A 22,122-nucleotide genomic window follows, 5' to 3' on the forward strand; every position below is an offset into this window, starting at 1 on the left:
TTTTTTTTGTTCCAACAGGGAGGGGCAGAGCCGCTGTCATCTGAAATAATAATGAGCCGGCGCCGAGCAGCCTGGAGTTTGCAGCAGAGCGCCGCGGCTGCAGCGGAGGGAGGGAGGTTGCGATCCCATTTCCCACAATGCAGACATCCCGTGTCCTGACGTCAGATCGGCACAGATGACAGCAGCCTGAGACCGTGGGGCTGGGGATGCAGAGAGAAGGGCGCAGGCAGGGAAGGCTTTTGTTTGCAGAGAGTCACCCGGCCAGCATTGTTCTCGCCTTGTGCGCTTAGACATCTTGTAGTCGCTGCGGAGAGGGAGAGGAGGGAGAGGGGTGAAGCGGGTGGGTGAGATGGGGACGGGGCGTTGCATTAAGGTGCACTGAGACTGCATTGGTGTACATCTGACTGCTTATTTTCTCTCTTCCCCACCGGGGCGTGTATTTATTCCCCCCCTTCCTCCCCCGGTTATTTTCCCCCTACTATCACTCACAAAGATGATGGAGCTAGATGACGGGGTGGTTTACCAGGATGACTGCTCCGTCTCGGTCATGTCCGAGCGGGTCTCGGGCCTGGCCAACAGCATCTACCGCGAGTTCGAGCGCCTCATCCACAAATACGACGAAGAGGTGGTGAAGGAGCTTATGCCGCTGGTGGTCAACGTTCTGGAGAACCTCGACTCGGTCTTCACCGAGAACCAGGAACACGAAGTGGAGCTGGAGCTGCTTCGAGAAGACAACGAACAGCTCCTCACCCAGTACGAAAGAGAGAAGTCACTCAGGAAACAGGCGGAGGAGGTGAGTCCCTCTTCCCTAACAATTTGTCAGATGTACCCCTCCCTCCCCCTGCTATCTGTCATCTCAATCTCTGTGTGGTAATTTAATTTTTCCTGGACGACTGCCTACGATTTTATTGCCGACATAATTGTTTACATTTAAACTAAATAGTTATACAACTAACATACTGTTTTCTGCCCACTATCGTTTTCATGCTCTCTGAGCGGATTTCTTTCTGCAGCGTCTCCGAGTTGTGTGCAGGAGCGTTTTGCTGTCTGATTGTTATCGGTAACCGGGTTTCAGTCGCAGGAGTGTTTGGTTTGCGTTACTGTCATCATGTAGAGATGTGTTCCGTAATGACTGGGTTCATCAACTGCGTATGCACATGCCATCATGAAACCTCCTGCCTACCATTCTAGTCCCATCTGAATACATATTCCCGGTTTTGTGTGGATTACAAATTTGGCAGTTGTTTTTCTGCGGGATTTTATTAGTAAAATAATCTCTGAAATTGACTTTGTATCTTCATATCCCGATTTATGCGTTACATGTTCAGGCAGCTGTTTACATTTGCTTTTAAATTTAATAGGTAGCGCATAATCTGTGTGATTTGAACTTGCAGATACAGAAGGCTGAAAACACTGGGCAGTAAGAATAATTCAGTCAGTTTTTTTTTACAGCTTTTGGCTTTGATAGTAGCATCTGATCGTTGGTGGTCGATGTGGCATTTGAGTTAATTGAGGGTGGGTTCGGCTAAGATGGAAAACGCGCAGGGAGCCATGATGGTAGTCTAAACCTTTCGAATGTGGGCCTTCCCTAAGGGATCCATATTGAGTTCATTCATTCTGGGAGAAATACAAGCCTTCCATAAAAAGTAGACGTGATTGTTGAAGGATGGTGGTTGGAGAGCGGAGGAGAAGTGAGGACCCTTGAACATATTTAATCAAAAAAAAACAACTTTGAGGAATGTTGGCTGCCATGTTGCTAATAATAAAAAACCCTAATAATCTATAATGAATGTATTTTGGTTATTTAGAATGTCAAAATAGAAACAGCCCAGAATTTTTTTATTGAATATGCTGAAGCTGATTCTAGATTCCATTGTGTTATGGAGAAGTGCAGTTCAGAAACAGGCCCTTTGGCCCTTCTAGTCCATGCCAAAACCATTTAAACTGCCTACTCCCATTGACCTGCACTAGGACCATAGCCCTCCATACCCCTGCCAGCCACGTACCTATCCAAACTTTGCTTTAAGCATCGAAAGCGAGCTTGCATGCATCGCTTGTGGAAGGAGATGAGATTGATTTCTTAGACGACTTGATCATTAGGAAAGAAAACATCTGAAAACGTACAGATGTTGGGCTTTCCAACAGATGTTTTACATGGCATAGAGTCTTGCAATCATGCTAAGGATCTTCCTGGGTAGTAACCTGTACCAAGTTAACCGATCTTGAGGCAATATTTCCTATTCTTAGCCTCGACTAGTATTCCTTGGCTAATATTGGTCCATTTCTATCACTATTCACTCTCAAGTGCCCTCTGCTGATAGTGGGTAATGAGCATCAATCTCTGCTGAGATGCTGTCCTCGTGGAAAGAAACATATTTTGATTTATTTAGCAGCTTTCATCACTTTGGGATGTCCCAAACATCTGAATAAAGAAGCCCAAGTTATTTTTGTGAAGTAGGAAACAATGTTTTTGCCACTTTGCATCCAGCATGGTTGCACGAACAGCAATAGGATTGTGCCCATACAATCTCTTTTGAGATTGTGAGGTTAAATTTATTGATATGGGGGGGGGGTCTACTTTGAAATGCAGTAATGCTATTGAGTTTTTGATCTGACTGGGACACCTCCTGAGAGGCAAGTGAAACCATGGTTTCATGTCTTGGTATACTGGCTGATATGCTGCCATTTGACACTCTCAGTTCTGCTATACATGATCAGATTTTGTGTTTAAAAACACTATCATAGAACTTGAACCCACAATCAATTCAGAAGTATCATATCACTGAACTCTGCAGCTAAGTATCTTGTCTGCAGTTACTTTCTTGGCTTACACTTACTGCAACTTAGAAGTCATTTGGATATATTTTTAGAAAGGCTGGAGTAAAGATTCTTAAGAAGAATGGAAACCTTCTTGGTAAGCAGCTTCTAATTGTAGGAAAATAATAAGCTTGGTGGACAGATTGGAAGCCAACTTGCTTTTCTTGGTTTACTTGTCCCTTCAGTGACTTTTGCTTCCCTTCAGCTGCCAGGTTTCATAAAGCCGTGAAAGCCTTGCTGACCAACTATGAATCTAGAGTAGAAATAAGATCTTAAGCTTTGCATTCTCATTTTAATGACCGGCCTGCTGGCAGAGATCAGGCATTTTGCCTGTCTTTGAGCCTGTGTGTGTTTATAATGTGTAATCGTTTAAACCTAAGAATAAAGGGACTTTAGAATGTATAAGATGAATAATATATGTTCTGGAATGCTGCTTGATGCCATTGCTTTTCTGGCAAATGTTTACTTTGGATTTGAAAACATTTTGTTCCCTTGCATTGATGTCTTTCGACCTGATGAGTCCAAGAAATTTGAAGATTTAAAGCCTACACTAAAGTGCAATTAATAAAATTATTTCAAAAATAATATATTTGCCCTAGCATGGCACTAGATTATTGTCGTGAGCAATTCTGCCAGATCTTGAATAATTTTTCACTAATTTTGTCTCATGACCACTGCCAAAGTTTAATTATGTATCCCCAATTTGGATCCTTTGGGATGCTGATGAGTCGTCATGTATGTATTAATAATAATTTTATAGAGCATGATCATCTAAATGTAATTTTGTAGAAATGCCGGAGACTATTCAGTGTTTACTGATGAAGGTAAAAAAAGTAAAGTGAAAAATAATTTGTAGAATATTATGAATGCTGTGGATGATGCTGCTGCATGGATCTATTCCAACCTGATCACTCGAGGTGCATTGCATTCCCATACCAGTTCACATTGGAAGTTCTGTCTAATTGCTCTATATTAGTTCATGCAGCCTGTATCGTTCTTCATGCCAAGTCATATTAAGCTTTAATACCGATTATGTGATCTACACCAGGGCATGCATCTGTTACAATTGCATTAAGTCATTCATTCATTATTATTATTATAAATTTGCAATTGACTATCCATTCTGCAATAGAGCAGCACAGGCTCCCATATATTTGATATTTCAAGTTGAACTTCCATGTCCTATATTGCACCATGACTTTATGTATCTGCCAAGTAAGATGCAGCATTGATCTCTTCTATCTTCATCAAACAATCAGTGTTACAACGTGGATATTGCTGTGATATTTTCCATTACCGCTCACTCTTCCCTTTATATCCTGTACTGTAGCTTGGATTTTCCGCATATCTTGATTCGCAATCCAATGATAGTGGTGCCGCACTATTAAGTCGGCTGGTGGTGGAGTGGCATCCGCACTGGGCTTTGAAGCGAGTGGTCCTGGGGTTTGAATCTGGCCGGCTCCTTGCACGCTTTCCATCCATGCTCAGTTGAGTGTTGAGCTAGCAACTCAACCTTGTCAAAAAAAAGGATAAAAAATTGTTAAAGAAACAGCAAATTGCTGCCCGACGTGCCTCAAGGTGCGGAAAGGAACAACAATAGTACTACTAAGTTTATGAATTGCATTGTTTCTGGATTTGGTGGTTTTCCTAGTGTTGTAAAATGTAAATGCTTGGCGTTGCTCTTCCCATATGCTCCAGAAGGGCAGTACACATACCAGTGCCCATGAAGGGCAGGGTGAGCTGTGTCAACAACTATTGATTGGCAATACATCTGCTGTTATGAAGTGTTTCGAGAGGTTGGTTATGGCTAGAATTAACTCCTGCCTGAGCAAGGACCTGGACCACTGTAATTAGCCTACTGCCATAACCGGTCCACAGTGATTGCAATCCCACTGGCACTCCACTTTGTTTTGGAGCACCTGAACAACAACAGCACATGTCAGTCTACTGTTTACCAAATGTAGCTCTGCATCCTATAGCATTATCCCCTCAATAATAATCACCAGACTTCTAAACCTGGGCCTCTCTACCTCCCTCTGCAACTGGATCCTTGATTTCCTCATCAAAAGGGCACAGACAGTATAAATCAGTGATGATGTTTTTTCCACACTGACAATATACTCATGGATGCCTGCTTAGCGCGCAAATCTACTCTCTCCACACCTGTGACTACGTGGCTAAGCACAGCTCAAACGCCCTTTATAAATACGCAGATGACACCACTGTTGATGGTTAAATCTCAGATGGTGAACAGGAGGTGTACGGGAGTGAGATAGTTTAGCTGTTTGAATGGTGCCACAACAGCCACCTTGCACTGAAATGTCATTAAGACCAGAGGAACTATTTATGGACTTCAGGCAAGAGGAAGTTGGGAGAATGCTCGCCAGTCCTCATCAAGGGATCAGTGGTAGAAAGGGTGAAGCTAGCTTCGTTTCTGGGTGTCAGCATCTAGGAGCATTTACACTCGTCCCAACGCAGTGATGCATCATGCAGAAGGTACACCAGCGGCTCTGCTTTATTAGGAGTTTGAGGAGATTTGGTATGTCACCAAAGGCTCGTGTACATTTCTATGGATGTACAGCAGAGAGAACTCTGATGGGGTGCGTCACAGCCCGGTGTGAAGGCTCAAATGCAGTGCCTCTAGAAAACGGGATCCATCATTAAGATCGGATCTCTCACCATTCAGTACATTCCTTCTCGTCATCGGAGGAAGTACATGAGCCTGAGATCCCACACTCAGTGATTCAGAAACCATTTCTTTCCCCTCTGTCATCAGATTTCCTATAGTCCATGAACACTATATTGTTACTCCTTTTCTGCCTTATTTGTTTGTTATGTAATCTTGTAATTTTATGTCAGGCACTTTATCCCTGCCATAGAACAACAAATTTCACAACAGTGCTAATAAATCTGAACCTGACATGGAATTCCAGCAAAGATTTAAGTTCCGAAATAAAGGCTGTGAAGTATTTTGGTGTGTAATTTATCTACCCATAAAAGTAATTTATTTGCTAAAAGTAGCATGCAAATTAAAATGAGTCCTTGTTCTTCTTTTGAAATTAAAGGTTTATTACATAACTTCAGATAAACTAGTGGTAAGTTCAGATGAGAGAAACTTAAAAGAAGTAATGCTACCTTCAGGCTATTTATACTAAGGTATGATGTGGGACTGGCAATCCCAGTGCCCCGCATAAAAGAAACTCCAGATTATTGAATAATGGGTTGAACTAGAATCCTTCCATTATTGATATTACAGTTCTTTAGGAGTTGTATCCCCATAATAGAACATAGAATAGTACAGCACAGTACAGGCCCTTCAGCCCACAATGTTGTGCCAACCCTCAAACCCTGCCTCCCATATAAGCCCCCACCTTAAAATTCCTCCATATACCTGTCTAGTAGTCTCTTAAACTTCACTAGTGTATCTGCCTCCACCACTGACTCAGGCAGTGCATTCCACGCACCAACCACTCTCTGAGTAAAAAACCTTCCTCTAATATCCCCCTTGAACTTCCCACCCCTTACCTTAAAGCCATGTCCTCTTGTATTGAGCAGTGGCGCCCTGGGGAAGAGGTACTGGCTGTCCACTCTATCTATTCCTCTTATTATCTTGTACACCTCTATCATGTCTCCTCTCATCCTCCTTCTCTCCAAAGAGTAAAGCCCTAGCTCCCTTAATCTCTGATCATAATGCATACTCTCCAAACCAGGCAGCATCCTGGTAAATCTCCTCTGTACCCTTTCCAATGCTTTCACATCCTTCCTATAGTGAGGAGATCAGAACTGGACACAGTACTCCAAGTGTGACCTAACCAGAGTTTTATAGAACTGCATCATTACATCGCAACTCTTAAACTCTATCCCTTGACTTATGAAAGCTAACACCTCATAAGCTTAACTACCCTATCCACCTGTGAGGCAACTTTCAGGGTTCTGTGGACATGTACCCCCAGATCCCTCTGCTCCTCCACACTACCAAGTATCCTGCCATTTACTTTGTACTCTGCCTTGGAGTTTGTCCTTCTAAAGTGTACCACCTCACACTTCTCTGGGTTGAACTCCATTTGCCACATCTCAGCCCACTTCTGCGTCCTATCAGTGTCTCTCTGCAATCTTTGACAATCCTCTACACTATCTACAACACCACCAACCTTTGTGTCATCTGCAAACTTGCCAACCCACCCTTCTACCCCCACATCCAGGTGGTTAATAAAAATCACAGAAAGTAGAGGTCCCAGAACAGATCCTTGTGGGACACCACTAGTCACAATCCTCCAATCTGAATGTACTCCCTCCACCACGACCCTCTGCTTTCTGCAGGCAAGCCAATTCTGAATCCACCTGGCCAAACTTCCCTGGATCCCATGCCTTCTGACTTTCTGAATAAGCCTACTGTGTGGAACCTTGTCAAATGCCTTACTAAAATCCATATAGATCACATCCATTGCACTACCCTCATCTATATGCCTGGTCACCTCCTCAAAGAACTCTTATCAGGCTTGTTAGACACGATCTGCCCTTCACAAAGCCATGCTGACTGTCCCTGATCAGACCATGATTCTCTAAATGCCCAGAGATCCTATCTCTAAGAATCTTTTCCAACAGCTTTCCCACCACAGACATAAGGCTCACTGGTCTATAATTACCCAGACTATCCCTACTACCTTTTTTGAACAAGGGGACAACATTCACCTCCCTCCAATTCTCCGGTACCATTCTCGTGGACAACGAGGACATAAAGATCCTAGCCAGAGGCTCAGCAATCTCTTTCCTCGCCTCGTGGAGCAGCCTGGGGAATATTCCGTCAGGCCCCGGGGACTTATCCGTCCTAATGTATTTTAACAACTCCAACACCTCCTCTCCCTTAATATCAACATGCTCCAGAACATCAACCTCACTCATATTGTCCTCACCATCATCAAGTTCCCTCTCATTGGTGAATACCGAAGAGAAGTATTCATTGAGGACCTCGCTCACTTCCACAGCTTCCAGGCACATCTTCCATCAACTAATCCACATGGAACTAGGACTGATTAAACCCAGTACCATCTGGTATGCATGTCTGACTTTGACTTTACTCACTGATGTTTTGAAGGGCTGTTATAAGTATTTTTGCTCTGAAATCAAATTTTGTATAAGAAGTTTCTTTCTTCAACATTTTTGTTGTTAGAATTGTATCCTGTGACAGCTAAAATAATAATTTGAGAATTTTTAAATAATTGGAATAATTTACTTGAATTAAAAGATGCAATAAATTGTTTGGAGGAATATTTAATTTTGTACATCATTATTATTGTAATAATAGTGGGCACCTCACAAAAAGAATGCTCCCTGATTCATCTGAGTCCTCTCTTCATTGGTTTTTATTCCTGTTTATTTTGTGAGAAATCATTGATTTTTTTTTAAATGGAAAGGAAAAAAGATTAATCACACTCCCTTCAGCACCACACTCAAAATTGCACCTTTATTCTTTGACTGGGCTGTTGAGAGAAGCATGATTATTGATACTTGTAAACTCGAGAGATTCTGCAGATGCTGGAAATCCAGAGCAATGCACACAAAATGCTGGAGGAACTCAGTAGGTCAGGCAGCATCTATAGAGAGGAACAAACAATTGACGTTGTGGCCTGAGACCCTTCATCAGGACTGACTGACTAACTGGAAATGTTGACTGGTTACTCCTTTCCATAGATGGTGCCTGACCTGCTGAGTCCCTTCAGCATTTTGTATGTGTTGCCATTGATTTGTATGGAGTTTTGCTTGTGAAAGCATTAACGAGATAGATGCAGAAACTTGGAAGGTCAGAGTGTGACTTATTGTCAGAGTTCTGTATGTTACGGCTGATTTTCTTATTTGCTATGTGCTTTATTTTAATCTTGGTTAGCCTTGGATGGTGTGCTATGTGCTTTATTTTAATCTTGGTTAGGTTTGGATGGTGGAAGACAGTCAGATTCTGTGTAATGGTAGAGTTAGGTACCAGTTGCAAAGCTGATAGTACAGGCTGATAGTACAGGAGTAACTCGTGACTGCACTGCAGGGAAGATATCAGCTTTATTTGGTCCCATGATTTCTGCATGGAAAGAGCCATCCTCACCCTACGTGTTCTCAGGAGGAAGCCCAATTTCATGAATGCCTTGTAACAGCACAATTTAAAATGAGCCTGCTTTACCTAATGCTTTTGAAGCAAAAAAAAATGGAGATGCTGGAAATCTGAAACGAGGGAAAAAAAATTCTAAAATCCTTGACTGGCCAGGCAGTGTCTGTGGAAAGAAAAAAATGCAGAATCATTGTTCCAAGTCTGCTTAAAGCTAGTCTAAACTTCTTTGGGTAGTGGAGTGGGGTTACGTTATGTCCACAGATGGTGCCAAGAACATTGAAGACAGGCTCAGCATCTGTGAGAAAATGTACTTTCAGACACTGCAGTGGAGATCTTTCTGGAAGGCATGGAAATGGAGAGAGAAGTAGTAATCCAGAGGCTATCAGGAGGCTCTGTGACATACTGTGAAACAACAGTAAGATTTGGAGATGGCAGTCAATGCCAGTGAGGAATATTTACTGGCAGAATTGTGATGTGAGCTGATACCACAATGTTCAGCTTCATCCATCAGCCTCTGAAAGTGGAGCAACAGTAAAAGCTAAGCAACATTGAGGCATGAGGCAAATGGGAAGTTGCTAAACTGCAGTTGCCACCTCCCATGGAAGAGGTTAACCCCCGCCCACCCTTCAAATTTACAGACATTACCATTGCTGAATTTCCACCATCAATGCCCTTCGAGATGATTATTCAGCTTTGAACCCAATTGCACCAGCGTCATTAGTACTGCAGCTGTGAAAGCAGGTCAGATGTTGGTTTCCTGTGGTGAATGACTCGCGTTCAGGCTCCCCAAAGACCTTCTGTCATCTACAAGGTGCAAGATAGGAGCCCTAAGTATGCAGATTTTATGCTGTCAGAAATAGACTTTTTTAAATGATCTGGACAATTAATAGTCATTAATGTGCGGCACCACCTTGCACAGGGGGAGGGATTTGTCTACAGCTGCTTGAATTAAATAGAATGGATAGCATGGGCCTGCGGCTGACCTCAGCCCACACATTCACTTCCATTAGAAATGAGTGAGCAAATGCTGCAACTGACAGTTGATGCCCTTTGCACACATGTAATGCTTGATCAAAAGTGAAGTTCTGGTCTGTTGTTTCATATTAGAACTTAAATATCCAGTTTAACAGTTGTCTGCATAATGTCAAGGGTAATGACACTCGGTCATGGTGTAATGAGGACGATATCAATTGCAAACTCGGAGGCGAGTTTTAACTGAACTTCTCTGTTGGGAAATTTACGGGATCAGATGCAATGCTGATTAGTCGCCACATCTGAACCAGTACTCTTTGAATTAGCGGGAAGAAACAATGGCCAGGGTGTAATGCTGATATTCCACCTGATTCAATGTGTGTTTTACATGCACTCTCTAAAAAGTCTTTGGAAGAGAATCATTTGGAATACTTTTTTATTTCAGACTGTGGAAAAGTGGCCATTATTTTGTGTAAAGTAAGTCTAAAATCTCTAGTATTTTGGTGTTTTCTCCTTAAGGTCAGTATGTGGAACATTTTATAAAGCAACGTGCTGAGTACAATAAAACTTCCTGGTCTAGAAAACGTGAAACCCATGGAAAAGTGTACTGAAATGGTAGTGTAGTGATTAGAGTTTCCCGGCGATAGGGAGACTGGGGTTCAGTTCCCACTGCTGTCTGTGAGGAGTTTCTACGTTCTCCCTGTGACCATGTGCGTTTCCTCCCACTTTCCAATAAAACTAATTGTTTAGGATTAGTAAGTTGTGGGCCAACTATGTTGACGCTGGAAGCGTGGTGACTCTTGCAGGCAGCCCCCAGCACAGCACCAACGATGATGCATTTCACTGTATGCTTCAATGTACGTTTGACAAATAAATCTAATCTTTTGAAAAATGTCACTGTGTTTAGTATCTTCCAGAGCTGAAGTGGGGCTGTTTCTTAATCACAAGATGTGCATGAGTCCTGGTGCTTCAGTATGGATGTACAAATACCATTGTAAAATTTCAGGATTTATGCGGGAAGCCCCAGCTCAACTGCATGCTGTGCCCTAGCTGAAGCACTTAACAGCAACTCTCAGTGGTAGCTTTTGCTCTCCAGCAGGCTTTAATCTGCTCATTAAAATTTAGCCCACTGACCCACTCTCTTCCTTTACTAATATTCATGTTTTAGTGTTTCATCAGACTCTCATTGCAAGCTGAACAGCATCATTGCTTTGCTTCCAAGAGCTTCTGCGCACGGGTCTGACACGTGTACCAAAGCCAACGATTAAGATTTTATTTGTGTGCATTAGGTTTCATTATCTTTTATTTTTTTCACTCCTTTCAATCACATGTTGGAAATACTTCATGATTGAATATTTAGGCTGCTGTGATTGAAGGCCTAAAGTGCTGATTGGAATTATTAAGCAGTTATGGCCTGTTTGAACCTATGAGATTTAATGAAAATATTCAGGCAAATGAGCAGATTTTCATTTAAATAATGACCTTCATAGCCTTGAATCATTCTTGAGCGTTTTGTAGCCAATACAGCATGTATGTTGTAATATACGAAATGTAGTAACCGATTATTATATTGTCAGGCATGTAAATAGCAATTTGAGGGTATATTTAAATAATGTGGATGGAGGAATAAATATTGAGCAGATAGTCAAGGATAACTTGCTTGTTCTCCCCTTTGAATGCATCCAGTTGATGGGAGACTTGGTTTTATACTTTTTCTGAAAAATGATACCCGATGCAGGGCAGTAGTCCTTCCAGAGTGCACTAACAACCTTGTTGACTTTGTATTTCATCTCTGGTGCCAAGGTAGATTATAGATCTGATGTTGTATAGTTTGGTATAAATATTTAATAACTCCTAATGCTTGAGCTATATCAATTGGATTTGACTGATGGATCTTATTGAGAAAGATGGTTGAATGCAATTGGAAAGCCATTTGGAAGGAAGAACAGTTGCTGAATTGAAGGGTATAGTACATGAAAAAGTCTAGAAACACTTTGGGTTGTGATGCAGGCTTCCACTTTAATCTGGAGGCCTCCATTCATGCATATTTGATTAAAATCGAGAGCCTCTGACACTGAAAGGTGTTGCAACCTTTCCACTATGACCTTTGCCTCTGTTGGCATTTGATTATCTTCAGCAGGGCTGCATGTAGTATCAAGTAATAAGGGTCTAAATTTGAGGCTAGGTTTAGGGTGAGAGGGGAAAGATTTAAATGGGACCTGAAGGGCCACTTTACACAGTGAAGATTGCTAGTGTGTAGAATAAGCTGCCAGAGGCTATGGTTAAGTATAATTTAAGAATCAGTTAGACAGGTACACAGAGGTGCAGGAAATTGGGACTAGCTGGATGGGCACTGTGTTTAGTAAGGACTGGTTAGGCCGGAGGACCTGTATTTGTGTGTACTGCTCTGCTGTTAGGTCAGTGTAGATCCATTGGGCCTGTATCTCTACGATATTGCTCTATGACTCTAACTTGATTAATTCGGATCATTTGTTGGTTCTGTGCAATTTCCTGCCTGTCAAACGTAACTGGACAGGAATTTGTGCTGTTGCATCTTTTGATCTGCTGTCGTAATATACCTCCCGCTGAGCTTCTTTGGTAACATGTAATGGAAGTGCAGCCCCGATATACCTCCGGAAGCATGACATATTAGTCTCCCAAATGTAGGTTTTCACACTGTGTGTCTCATCAATACAAAGTAGATGTTGATGAAATCAAAAGACTGAGTTAGATTAGATTATGAGGACACAGTCCTCTTTTATTGTCATTTAGTAATGCATGCATTAAGAAATGATACAATATTCCTCCGGTGTGATATCACAAAAACACAGGACAGACCAAGACTGAAAAACTAACAAAAAACACATAATTATAACATATAGTTACAACAGTGCAACAATACCATAACTTGATGTAGAACAGGCCATGGGCACAGTAAAAAAAGTTCAAAGTCTCTCGAAAGTCCCACATCTCACGCAGACGGGAGAAGGAAGAAAACTCTCTCTGCCGTGCCCGACCACAGTCCGACTCTGAGTCGTCCGAAAACTTTGAGTTCTGATAAGCCCTTCGACACAGAGTACCGAGCACCATCTCTGCCGAACGCTTCGACCCCAGCCTCGGTCGCCAGCAGCAGGCAAAGCCGGGGATTTTGGGGCCTTCCCTCCGGAGATTCTCATTGGCACAGTAGCAGCGGCAGCGAACTGGGCATTTCAGAAATTTCTCTGGATGTTCCTCTGTGCTTCTCACGTCTGTCTCCATCACGTTTTAAAAATTCTAAAGAACTCTTATAAGCTAATGAATTCTTATAAACTAATATTTGAAAATGGTGAAACTTATTGGAAATGTATCGCAAGCATGATGCCTGCTCATATAGAATTTCCAATCTATATTTAAATTCTTAGTCATGGTTCCAAACCCAAATGCCCATTCCTTGTGCTGAGTTGGTTTTGGGGGGTTAAGGCACTCTATAGGAGTTGGCATAATGGGTTGTTGTGTCATTAATGGTAAGAAAAGGGTACAGTGATCACGTGCTTGCTCCTACCCTCATCCCCCTTCCCACCATAAAGGAAGTGCTCATATTTTGGCATTGAAAATAAAGGTTCCATGGCTGGGATCACAGATGGACTCCACTGTGATGATATTGATAAACATAGCTTACTCACACAGGAGCAAGACTTCAGGCTCCAGTTCAAATTTCCCCCTGCGTTTGACACCCACCCATTCACTATACAGTGCTGCACTCTCTCTACCTAAAAGTACTCAAAGTGACTGAGCCTCCACAGACCTCTTTGGTAGAGAATCTAAAGTTTCACTATGCCCTGTGTGAAATGATTTATTTTCATCTCTGTTCTGAACAGTTGGCCCCTTAGCATTCACATCTTCTGTTTGTAAACGTCTTGGGAAAGGGAAGAATCTACTTTGCCATGCCCCTTGAGAATTTTGTAAGTTTTGATGAGATTGCCTCTTATTCTCTAAACCTTGATGAGTTTAGGGCCAGTTTGCTTATTCTCTTAATCCTATCAGTCAATCTGGTGAACCCTTCAGTACCACAATTAGAGTACTATGCAAAAAGTCCGGGGCACATATGCTAGGGTGCCTAAGACTTTTGTACAGTACTTGTAATTATTTTATTTATTTCACTGTATTGCTGCTGCAAAAATACAATATCATGACATATGTGAGTGACGAGGAACCGGATTCTGATATGGGTCTCCATTGTGGACTGAGAGTGGGAAGGGGTAGGAAGAGGGGAATCATGGTTGAGAGAAGGGGAAAGGAGAGGGGAAGGAGTCTGTAAGGAGAGGCATTCTGTAATGATCAGTAAACCAGTTGCTTGGAAACAAATGACCTTGCCTGGTATCTGGGGCTGCACCTGTGCAACCTGCCACCACTGGCGCTCCTTTTCTGCCACCTGTCCCACACTACACCCTGGCACCTCACCCTTGCTATTCCTGACATCTTTGCTCCCAATGGATTTACAAGCTTGTTCTCTGCCCTAAGCTGACAAATACAGGACTGTGCAAAAGTCTTGTGCGTGCTAGCTGTATATATGTGCCTAAAACTTTTGCACTGTACTGGTATATCCTTTGATAGAGGACAAAGCCTGTACACAGTATTCTAGGCTTGATCTCACCAGTGCTCTATTTAATTTGCACATGGCATTCCTACACTTGTACTCAAATCCTCCAGTCCTCCTGCGCTGAAAGCATTTTTGTGTTCCTAATTGCATACTAATTTTCAGTTATTTCCAGAGGGGCACGGGCATCCCTGAACATCAACACCTTTCATTCAGTTTCCGTTTATTTTTAAGTAGTTCATCCTCCTAGTTTTTCTTCCAAAATAGATGAACTCCTCCTTTCTCAATTTCTTTGTCTCTGGAGACTGTCCAGCTACTGATATCTTTTATAAACCCACTGATTCTCACCACTACCTCTTTCCACCCTGTCACTTGTAAAACTGCCATTCCCTTCTCTCAGTTCCTCTGCCTCTGCCACATCTGCTCTCAGGATGAGGCTTTTCATTCCAAAACTAACGAGATATCTTCCTTCTTCAAAGAACGGGGCTTTCCTTCCTCTACCATCAACGCTATCCTTGCCTGCATCTTTTCCATTTCACGCGCATCTGCCCTCATCCCATCCTCCCGCCGCCACACCAGGGATAGGGTTCCTCTCGTCCTCACCCACCACCCCACCAGCTTCTGCATCCAGCATTAATTCGCTGTAACTTCTGCCATCTCCAACGGGATCCCACCAAGCACATCTTTCCCTCTCCTCTTCCCACTTTCCACAGAGATCGCTCCCTTTGCGACTCTCTCGTCCACTCGACCCTCCCCACCCATCTCCCTCCTGGCACTTATCCTTGCAAGTGGAACAAGTGCTACACCTGCCCCTGCACCTCCTCCCTTGCTACCATTCAGGGCCCCAAACACTCCTGCCAGGTGAAATGTTACTTCACCTGTGAGTCTGTTGGGGTCATGTACTGTGTCCAGTGCTCGCAGTGTGGCCTCCTGATTATCAGTGAGACCACTTAATTTGGCAGACCACTCCGCCGAGCACCTATGCTCCGTCCGCCAGAGAAAGCGAGATCTCCCGGTAGCCACCCATTGTAATTCCACTTCCCATTGTCATTCTGACACGTCGCTGCTGTGATGAGGCCACTCTCAGGTTGGAGGAGCATTACCTTATATTCTGTTTGGCTGGCCTCCAACCCGATCACATGAACATTGAATTTTCAAACTTCTGGTAATTGCCCCACCCCCTTCACCATTTCCCCATTCCTGTTTCCCCCTCTCTCCTAATTCCTTATCTGCCCATCACCTCTCTCTGGTGTTCCTTTCCTTCCCTTTCTTCCATGATCTTCTACTCTCTTTCGATATATTAGATATATACACACACACACACACACACACACACACACACACACACACACACACACAGAGTACAGGAAAAAAATATGTCAATACATTGAGCTAAATTGCGTATAAAGGCTCCTTACCCTATAGTCGTACAAGTCAATTAGTTCATAACATTGAAAAATAATAATTTTATTATATTAAAAAAATCTAACCCACTGCCAAGACCGAAGCTGATTAGTAGAAAAAAAAAGAAAAAAGATTGTTAGTCATCACCTGTGCTTTAACAGCAAATCAAAGGTTTTTAAAATAATTCAGAAAAGGTCCCTACGATGTTTGAAAGTCTTGATTAGATTCAAAGATTGAACATTGAATCTTCTCTAAATTTAAACATGACATCACATCACATAACCATTGGGCGTGAATAGGAGGGGCCACATTTTTCCATTTAAGCAAAAGCGTCCTTCTGGCCATAAGAGACATAAAAGCCAAAATGTGTAAATCAGATGGCTCCAAAATAATACTCTTTCCTCCAACAATACCAAATAAAGCAGTCAAAGGATTAGGCTTGAACTTTACTTTGAAAAGTCTACCCTCTTCTATCAGATTCCCCCTCCAGCTCGTTATCTCTTCCCAACTCTTCACTTCACCCCTCCCCCTCCCAGTTTCTCTATCACCTTGTACTACTTCTTCCCCTCCCCCCACCTTCTTACTCTGACTTCTCATCTTTTTTTCTCAGTCCTGATGAAGGGTTTCAGCCTGAAAAAAGACTGTTTATTCGTTTCCATGGATGCTGCCTGGCCTGCTGAGATCCTCCAGCATTTTGTGTGTTTTACCTTGGATTTCCAGCATTTGCAGATTGCCTTGTGTTTGGAGCTCCCTGCTTTCCCACAGTCTATGCCATTTGCTGTTACCTCACCCACAGAACACTAATGTCTGCAACACCTGATTTGTCACAGTCTTGCAGCATAAAAATTATCTTTTTATTGTCTATTAACCAATCCTCTGTCCACACTAAAATATTACCCCTAAAGTATGTATTTGTAATCAATAATGTTGTGTGGCATTTCACTGAAGGCCTTTTGAAAGTCCAAATGCAGGTGATCACTGTTTCATTGAATCTTCTTTGCTCGTCACAATCTTAACTCTCACAGATTGGCAAAATGTGATTTTCCCTTTCATCAATCCACATTGACCCTGACTAATCCTCTTTCTCCCCATAGTGTCCCGTTCTTTATCAACAGATTTCAGAAGAATGCATCTTCATTAATAGATTCCAGTAGAAAATACCATTGCATATATTTCAGAGATTATTTGTCCTTCCTTTCCTTGACTAAATTGTCTTCTAGTCTATCAAAACCTTGCAACATGCATATAATTTCTCGTATCCGGTATGTTAATTGAAGGTCAGTTTAAAAGAAAGCAGATAATTTGGATGCAACTTCTTGTATTTTAGTAGTTTCCAACTGGTTTCTACTGTGTTTTCCTTAAAAATGTTTAAGGAATGAAATGGAAATTCAAATTAATCAGACTATTACCTGAGGTGAGAACTTATTACAATTTTCCTAAAAAAAAATTTGCTAACATTGAGTTGTGTATTTCTTCTGGTATTTTTCAGACCATGTTTGAGCATATGTTGCCTAGAATTCTCAATGGGAATAACTGCTGTTAGTACTCAATTTTGCAACTGGATTAAAAAAAAAGCCTGTTAGTGATGTCTGTAGCACATACATGGACAATTAAACGAAGTCCTGAAGTTACTGTCAGTAATTTCCCTGTTTCCGCAGGATGCATTATTATATCCTTCTCCAGGCCAGTTAGGTAGAAGCTGTGAACTGGGGAGGCTATTGTGAGTGACGATAGACAATAGGTGCAGGAGTAGGCCATTCGGCCCTTCGAGCCAGCACGACCATTCACTGTGATCATGGCTGATCATCCACAATCAGCACCTTTTCCTGCCTTCTCCCCATATCCCTTCACTCCGCTATCTTTAAGAGCGCTGGCAAAACTGTAAAAGTGAAGGCCTCAAAAGGTTAGATTGTTGAGCTTTTAATTACATTCTGAGTCACAACTACTGGTTAAAAAAGTTTATACTGGTAAATCTCTTGCGCAGATGATCACTTTGGCTCTGTAGATGTTGCTTGACCCACTGATTCCTTGAGCAGTTTGGTTTTCTTTGCTCCAGATTCTGGCATCTGCTGCCTCTAGTGTTTTCTCAGATAATTAGTTTGAAATTCTGTTGAAGCATCCATCCTCTGTGTTTGTGAGACGTGTTCCAGTCACAATTGCAGAATCAGAATCAGAATCAGGTTTATTGTCACCAGCGTGTGTCGTGAAATTTGTTAACTTAGCAGCAGTAGTTCAATGCAATACATAATATAGAAGAATAAAGCAATCAATTACTGTATATGTATATTGAATAGATTAAAAATAGCGCAAAAACAGCAATAAGATATATTCACAAACACGAGGAAATCTGAAGATGCTGTAAAATAATTTTTTTTAAAAAGTGAGGTGTGTTCATGGGTTCAATGTTCATTTAGGAATCAGATGGCAGAGGGGAAAAAAGCTGTTCCTGAATCAGTGAGTGTGTGCCTTCAGGCTTCTGTACCTCCTACCTGATGGTAACAGTGAGAAAAAGGAGTGCCCTGGGGGTGGGGGGTGGGGGGTCCCTCATAATGGACGCTGCCTTTCTGAGACACTGCTCCTTGAAGATGTCCTGGGTACTTTGTAGGCTAGTACCCAAGATGAAGCCAAATAAATTTCGGCCCCCTCATACCAGACAGTGATGCTGCCTGTCAGAATGCTCTCCACGGTATATCTATCAAAGTTTTTAAGTGTTTTTGTTGACATGCCGAATCTTTTCAAACTCCTAATGAATTATAGTCACAGTCTTGCCTTCTTTATAGCTGCATCAATATGTCCTCAGAGATCTTGACACCCAGGAACTTGAAACTGCTCACTCTCTCCTGTTCTGATCCCCCTATGAGGATTGGTGTATATTCCTTTGCCTTACCTTTCCTGAAGTCCACAATCAGCTCTTTCGTCTTACTGACATTGAGTGCGAGGTTGTTGCTGTGACACCACTCAACTAGCTGGTATATCTCACTCCTGTACGCCCTCTTATCTCCATTTAAGATTCTAACTACAATGGTTGTATCGTCAGCAAATTTATAGGTGGCATTTGAGCTATGCCTAGGCACGCAGTCATGGGTATATAGAGAGTAGAGCAGTGGGCTAAGCACACACCCCTGAGGTGCACCAGTGTTGATCATCAGCGAGGAGGAGATATTATCACCAACCTACAGAGACTGTGGTCTTCCGGTTAGGAAGTGGAGGATCCAATTGCAGAGGGAGGTACAGAGGCCCAGCTTCTGTAAGTTATCCACTGAGTTAAGAATATGACACCATTTAAGGATACATGTGATGAGTATGTAAAGCAAAAAGATACATTTCCACTACTTGGCTTTAAAGTTAAATTTATATTATTAAATATAGGGTTTGTTTGGTGACATTTAGTTCCTATCGCAATTCTATGAATATATCTATCTTTATTATGCATGCTGTCCTCTTTTTACACAGCCCCATTCTATTTTGTGAGTTTATAGATGGCTGATGAGATCAGTATGGTTCTCACAGACTCTTCCACAGGTGGGTCAGGAGGTGCTGGACAGGACAGGAGAGGGGATAGTTTGGTACGTGCACCAGGCTTCTTTTTGCTCCTGGTGAATGGACTTGAGGTTCTTAACATTGTCTTGGAGGCCTCTTCTCCACTTTGGCCATGAAGCAGAGATTGCCATGAGTCATTGGGGATGTTACACCTCTTTACGGTGACTTTGAGAGCACCTTTGAGTCATTTCCTTTATCTGCCAAGGACTCTGTTGCCATGCTGATGCTTGGAGAAGGGTGCCTGTTGTGGGAGCTTGGTGTTGGGCGTACAGATGATGTAATGTATCTATTGGACCAGACAGAACATACTTGGTCTCAGTGCTATAGATGTTGCCCCAGCAGATGCCATTGCCAGTGGTTCACTCACTCAGCCAATGGATTTTGTGGAAGTATCATTGTTTTGCTACCTTTTCCATTCTTCGTGGCGCCTGCTGTAGGGAAGCACCACAAAATATGGAAAATGCTAAAAATTATTTTTCATGCTGTGCTTTTATTTATTTATTTTTTTAGGCAATCTCATTCCATTTTGTGGGTTCTGAGGTGGCTGATGAGATCAGTGTGCTTCATACAGACCCTTCCACGGCTGGGTCAGGACAGGCGATTTGTCATACAAATTGGGAGCAGGACTGGGCTTTTTTGCCCACTCAAGCCTTCTCCTCCATTTAATACATTCATAGCTGAAGTCAGCTCCACGTTCCCATCATCTATTTATGTTACTCTGCCTTAAAAATATTCAAAGACCCCATTCCCACCACTCTATGAAGAAGAGAGTTCCAAAGACGTTTGACCACCTGTGAGAATTTCACCTAATTTCTATCTCAACTGGTGACATCTCATCTCCTTCAAGAGGAAATAGCTCCATACCCAGCTTAGCCTGTCTATCTTTTCCATGAAGCATGACCCTTGAATTGGGTTGGAGGCCTTTGCCTTCAATCCCTGATTTTCTCAGATGACCAAAGGCTGTGTCTGCACAATGAAAGCAATCGTGAACTTAATTGTTAATGACTGCCTGCATTAAGGGTTGGCTCCAATGAGATGCAGAGTGGTTCGTGTTTTCCAGGGTCTTGTCATAGACCTTTATGAACAAAGAGTGGTAATGTACAGTCGGGGTAGATTGGATGAGAACCTTTGTTATGTAGATGTGAAAGTTCTAATTTATGGGTCAGTGAATGAGTTAATGATATCTTAAGAGTTCAGTGTCTGATTGTGTGTGTGTACATAAGCATTTTCTATATTGTAGATTGATATCTGAAGGACAGTGACTTTGGTTCTGGAATGGAGGTGATATAGGTTGAACAGTTTTCCATTTCTATGTAAATTAGTTACACTCTGGTGGGAGAGTTATTTTACATGAGGTGCGGCGTAGTGTGAAAGATTGAGAAAAGTGTTGGTGTAGTTTAGTTTTGCTTGAAATCAGTCTGCAGTAAGATTGAGTCTATTTTGGACCCACAGATTAAATCACAGTGTGAGTGCCTTTATGTAACCAATGTAATCAGCGTTTTACTTTGATTATTCTTCAAAGTGATTGATAGCTCAGTCTGCTCTTTATTCCTGGATGTCAGAGGTCCCCAAGAGCTGATCTTGGAATAAAACTGAAACCAGGAAAGGGAGAATCCATGGCACGGAGGTTGCCAAATCTTTGTCGATTAGTGAGCAGCATTAGTTTGCTACTTACTGCAGAATATGTGTCAGTGGTGCAGAGGTATTGGGCCATTGGAAAGGAGGTAAGTTTCAATTAATTTCTAAAATCTTTTATGTTATTAGGGCAGCATGGTAGCATAGTGGTTAGCACAACGCTTTACAGAACCCTTGACCTAGGTTCAATTCCCACCACTGTCTATAAGGAGCTTGTACGTTCTCCCTGTGACCACATGGGTTTCCTCTTGGTGCTAAGGTTTCCTCCCACAGTCCAAAGACGTACATGTTGGTGGGTTAATTGGTCACTGTAAATTGTCCTGAGATTAGGCTAGGATTAAATCGCAGGATTGCTTGGGTGCTATGGCTCGAAGGGCCTATTCCACACTGTATCCCAATAAATAAATAAATAATTTTGGAAGAATAATATTATATGATTCTCTGTAGTAATTCTTTTATCCATCCTAAAGTTGTATCTGTCATGGATTGACAATGTTTTCGGAATCTCTCATGATCAGTTGCCATGTTGCCGTCGTAAGATCAAATACTTACCTCACAAACAGTATTAACAACTCTATGATGAGCAGTTTGCATGCAGAATGGTACCTGAGTTGGGGTGCATACTTTTATAATTGTTTGTTAGCTACAGGTTTTACTAATTTTGCATATTTCCTTCTTGTCAAGTATTCTACAGACATAGTTATTGCAAGTAAAATATTCTCTTCAAAGGAGAATATTTTGTACTATTTGGGTTATTTATTCAAAATGCTCATCCATTCATGAATGAAGCAGCCTTTCAAAAATTTATCATGCTCTTTTGAATTATTTCTTCAATTTTTAAGGAAGCTTCTACTGTTAAATATCAGTAAGTGTTTAAAATTTTGATTTGTGTTATGTTTTGGCATCCATGTTAGAATTAAACTTAGGATCAGAGATTGTTATTCCGAAGCATTTGGGATTTGGTTAAAATATTTAGCCACAAGTCATACTGGTTAGTGATTGCAAAATATTAATGTCTTTTAAGTGATAAGATGCACCTAAACATACAAAATTCCATACGGTTATAAAAATAACAACCAGC

General features: G+C 41.9%; 1 protein-coding gene across 7 annotated transcripts in view; it reads left to right on the forward strand.

Annotated features, from left to right (window-relative positions):
* The first annotated feature begins 358 nt into the window (after positions 1-358).
* The window catches only part of mapk8ip3 (mitogen-activated protein kinase 8 interacting protein 3), a 198,219-nt gene continuing 176,455 nt past the window's right edge, over positions 359-22,122 (forward strand). For all 7 annotated transcript variants that reach the window (XM_072268888.1, XM_072268891.1, XM_072268889.1 and 4 more), the window contains exon 1: positions 359-793. In XM_072268888.1, coding sequence (XP_072124989.1) covers positions 494-793 — 300 coding nt within the window. In that variant the 5' untranslated portion in view covers positions 359-493. The remainder of the gene's footprint in view (positions 794-22,122) is intronic.

The sequence above is a fragment of the Mobula birostris genome, chromosome 9 (genome assembly GCF_030028105.1).
Source record: "Mobula birostris isolate sMobBir1 chromosome 9, sMobBir1.hap1, whole genome shotgun sequence".
Taxonomy (NCBI): domain Eukaryota; kingdom Metazoa; phylum Chordata; class Chondrichthyes; order Myliobatiformes; family Myliobatidae; genus Mobula; species Mobula birostris.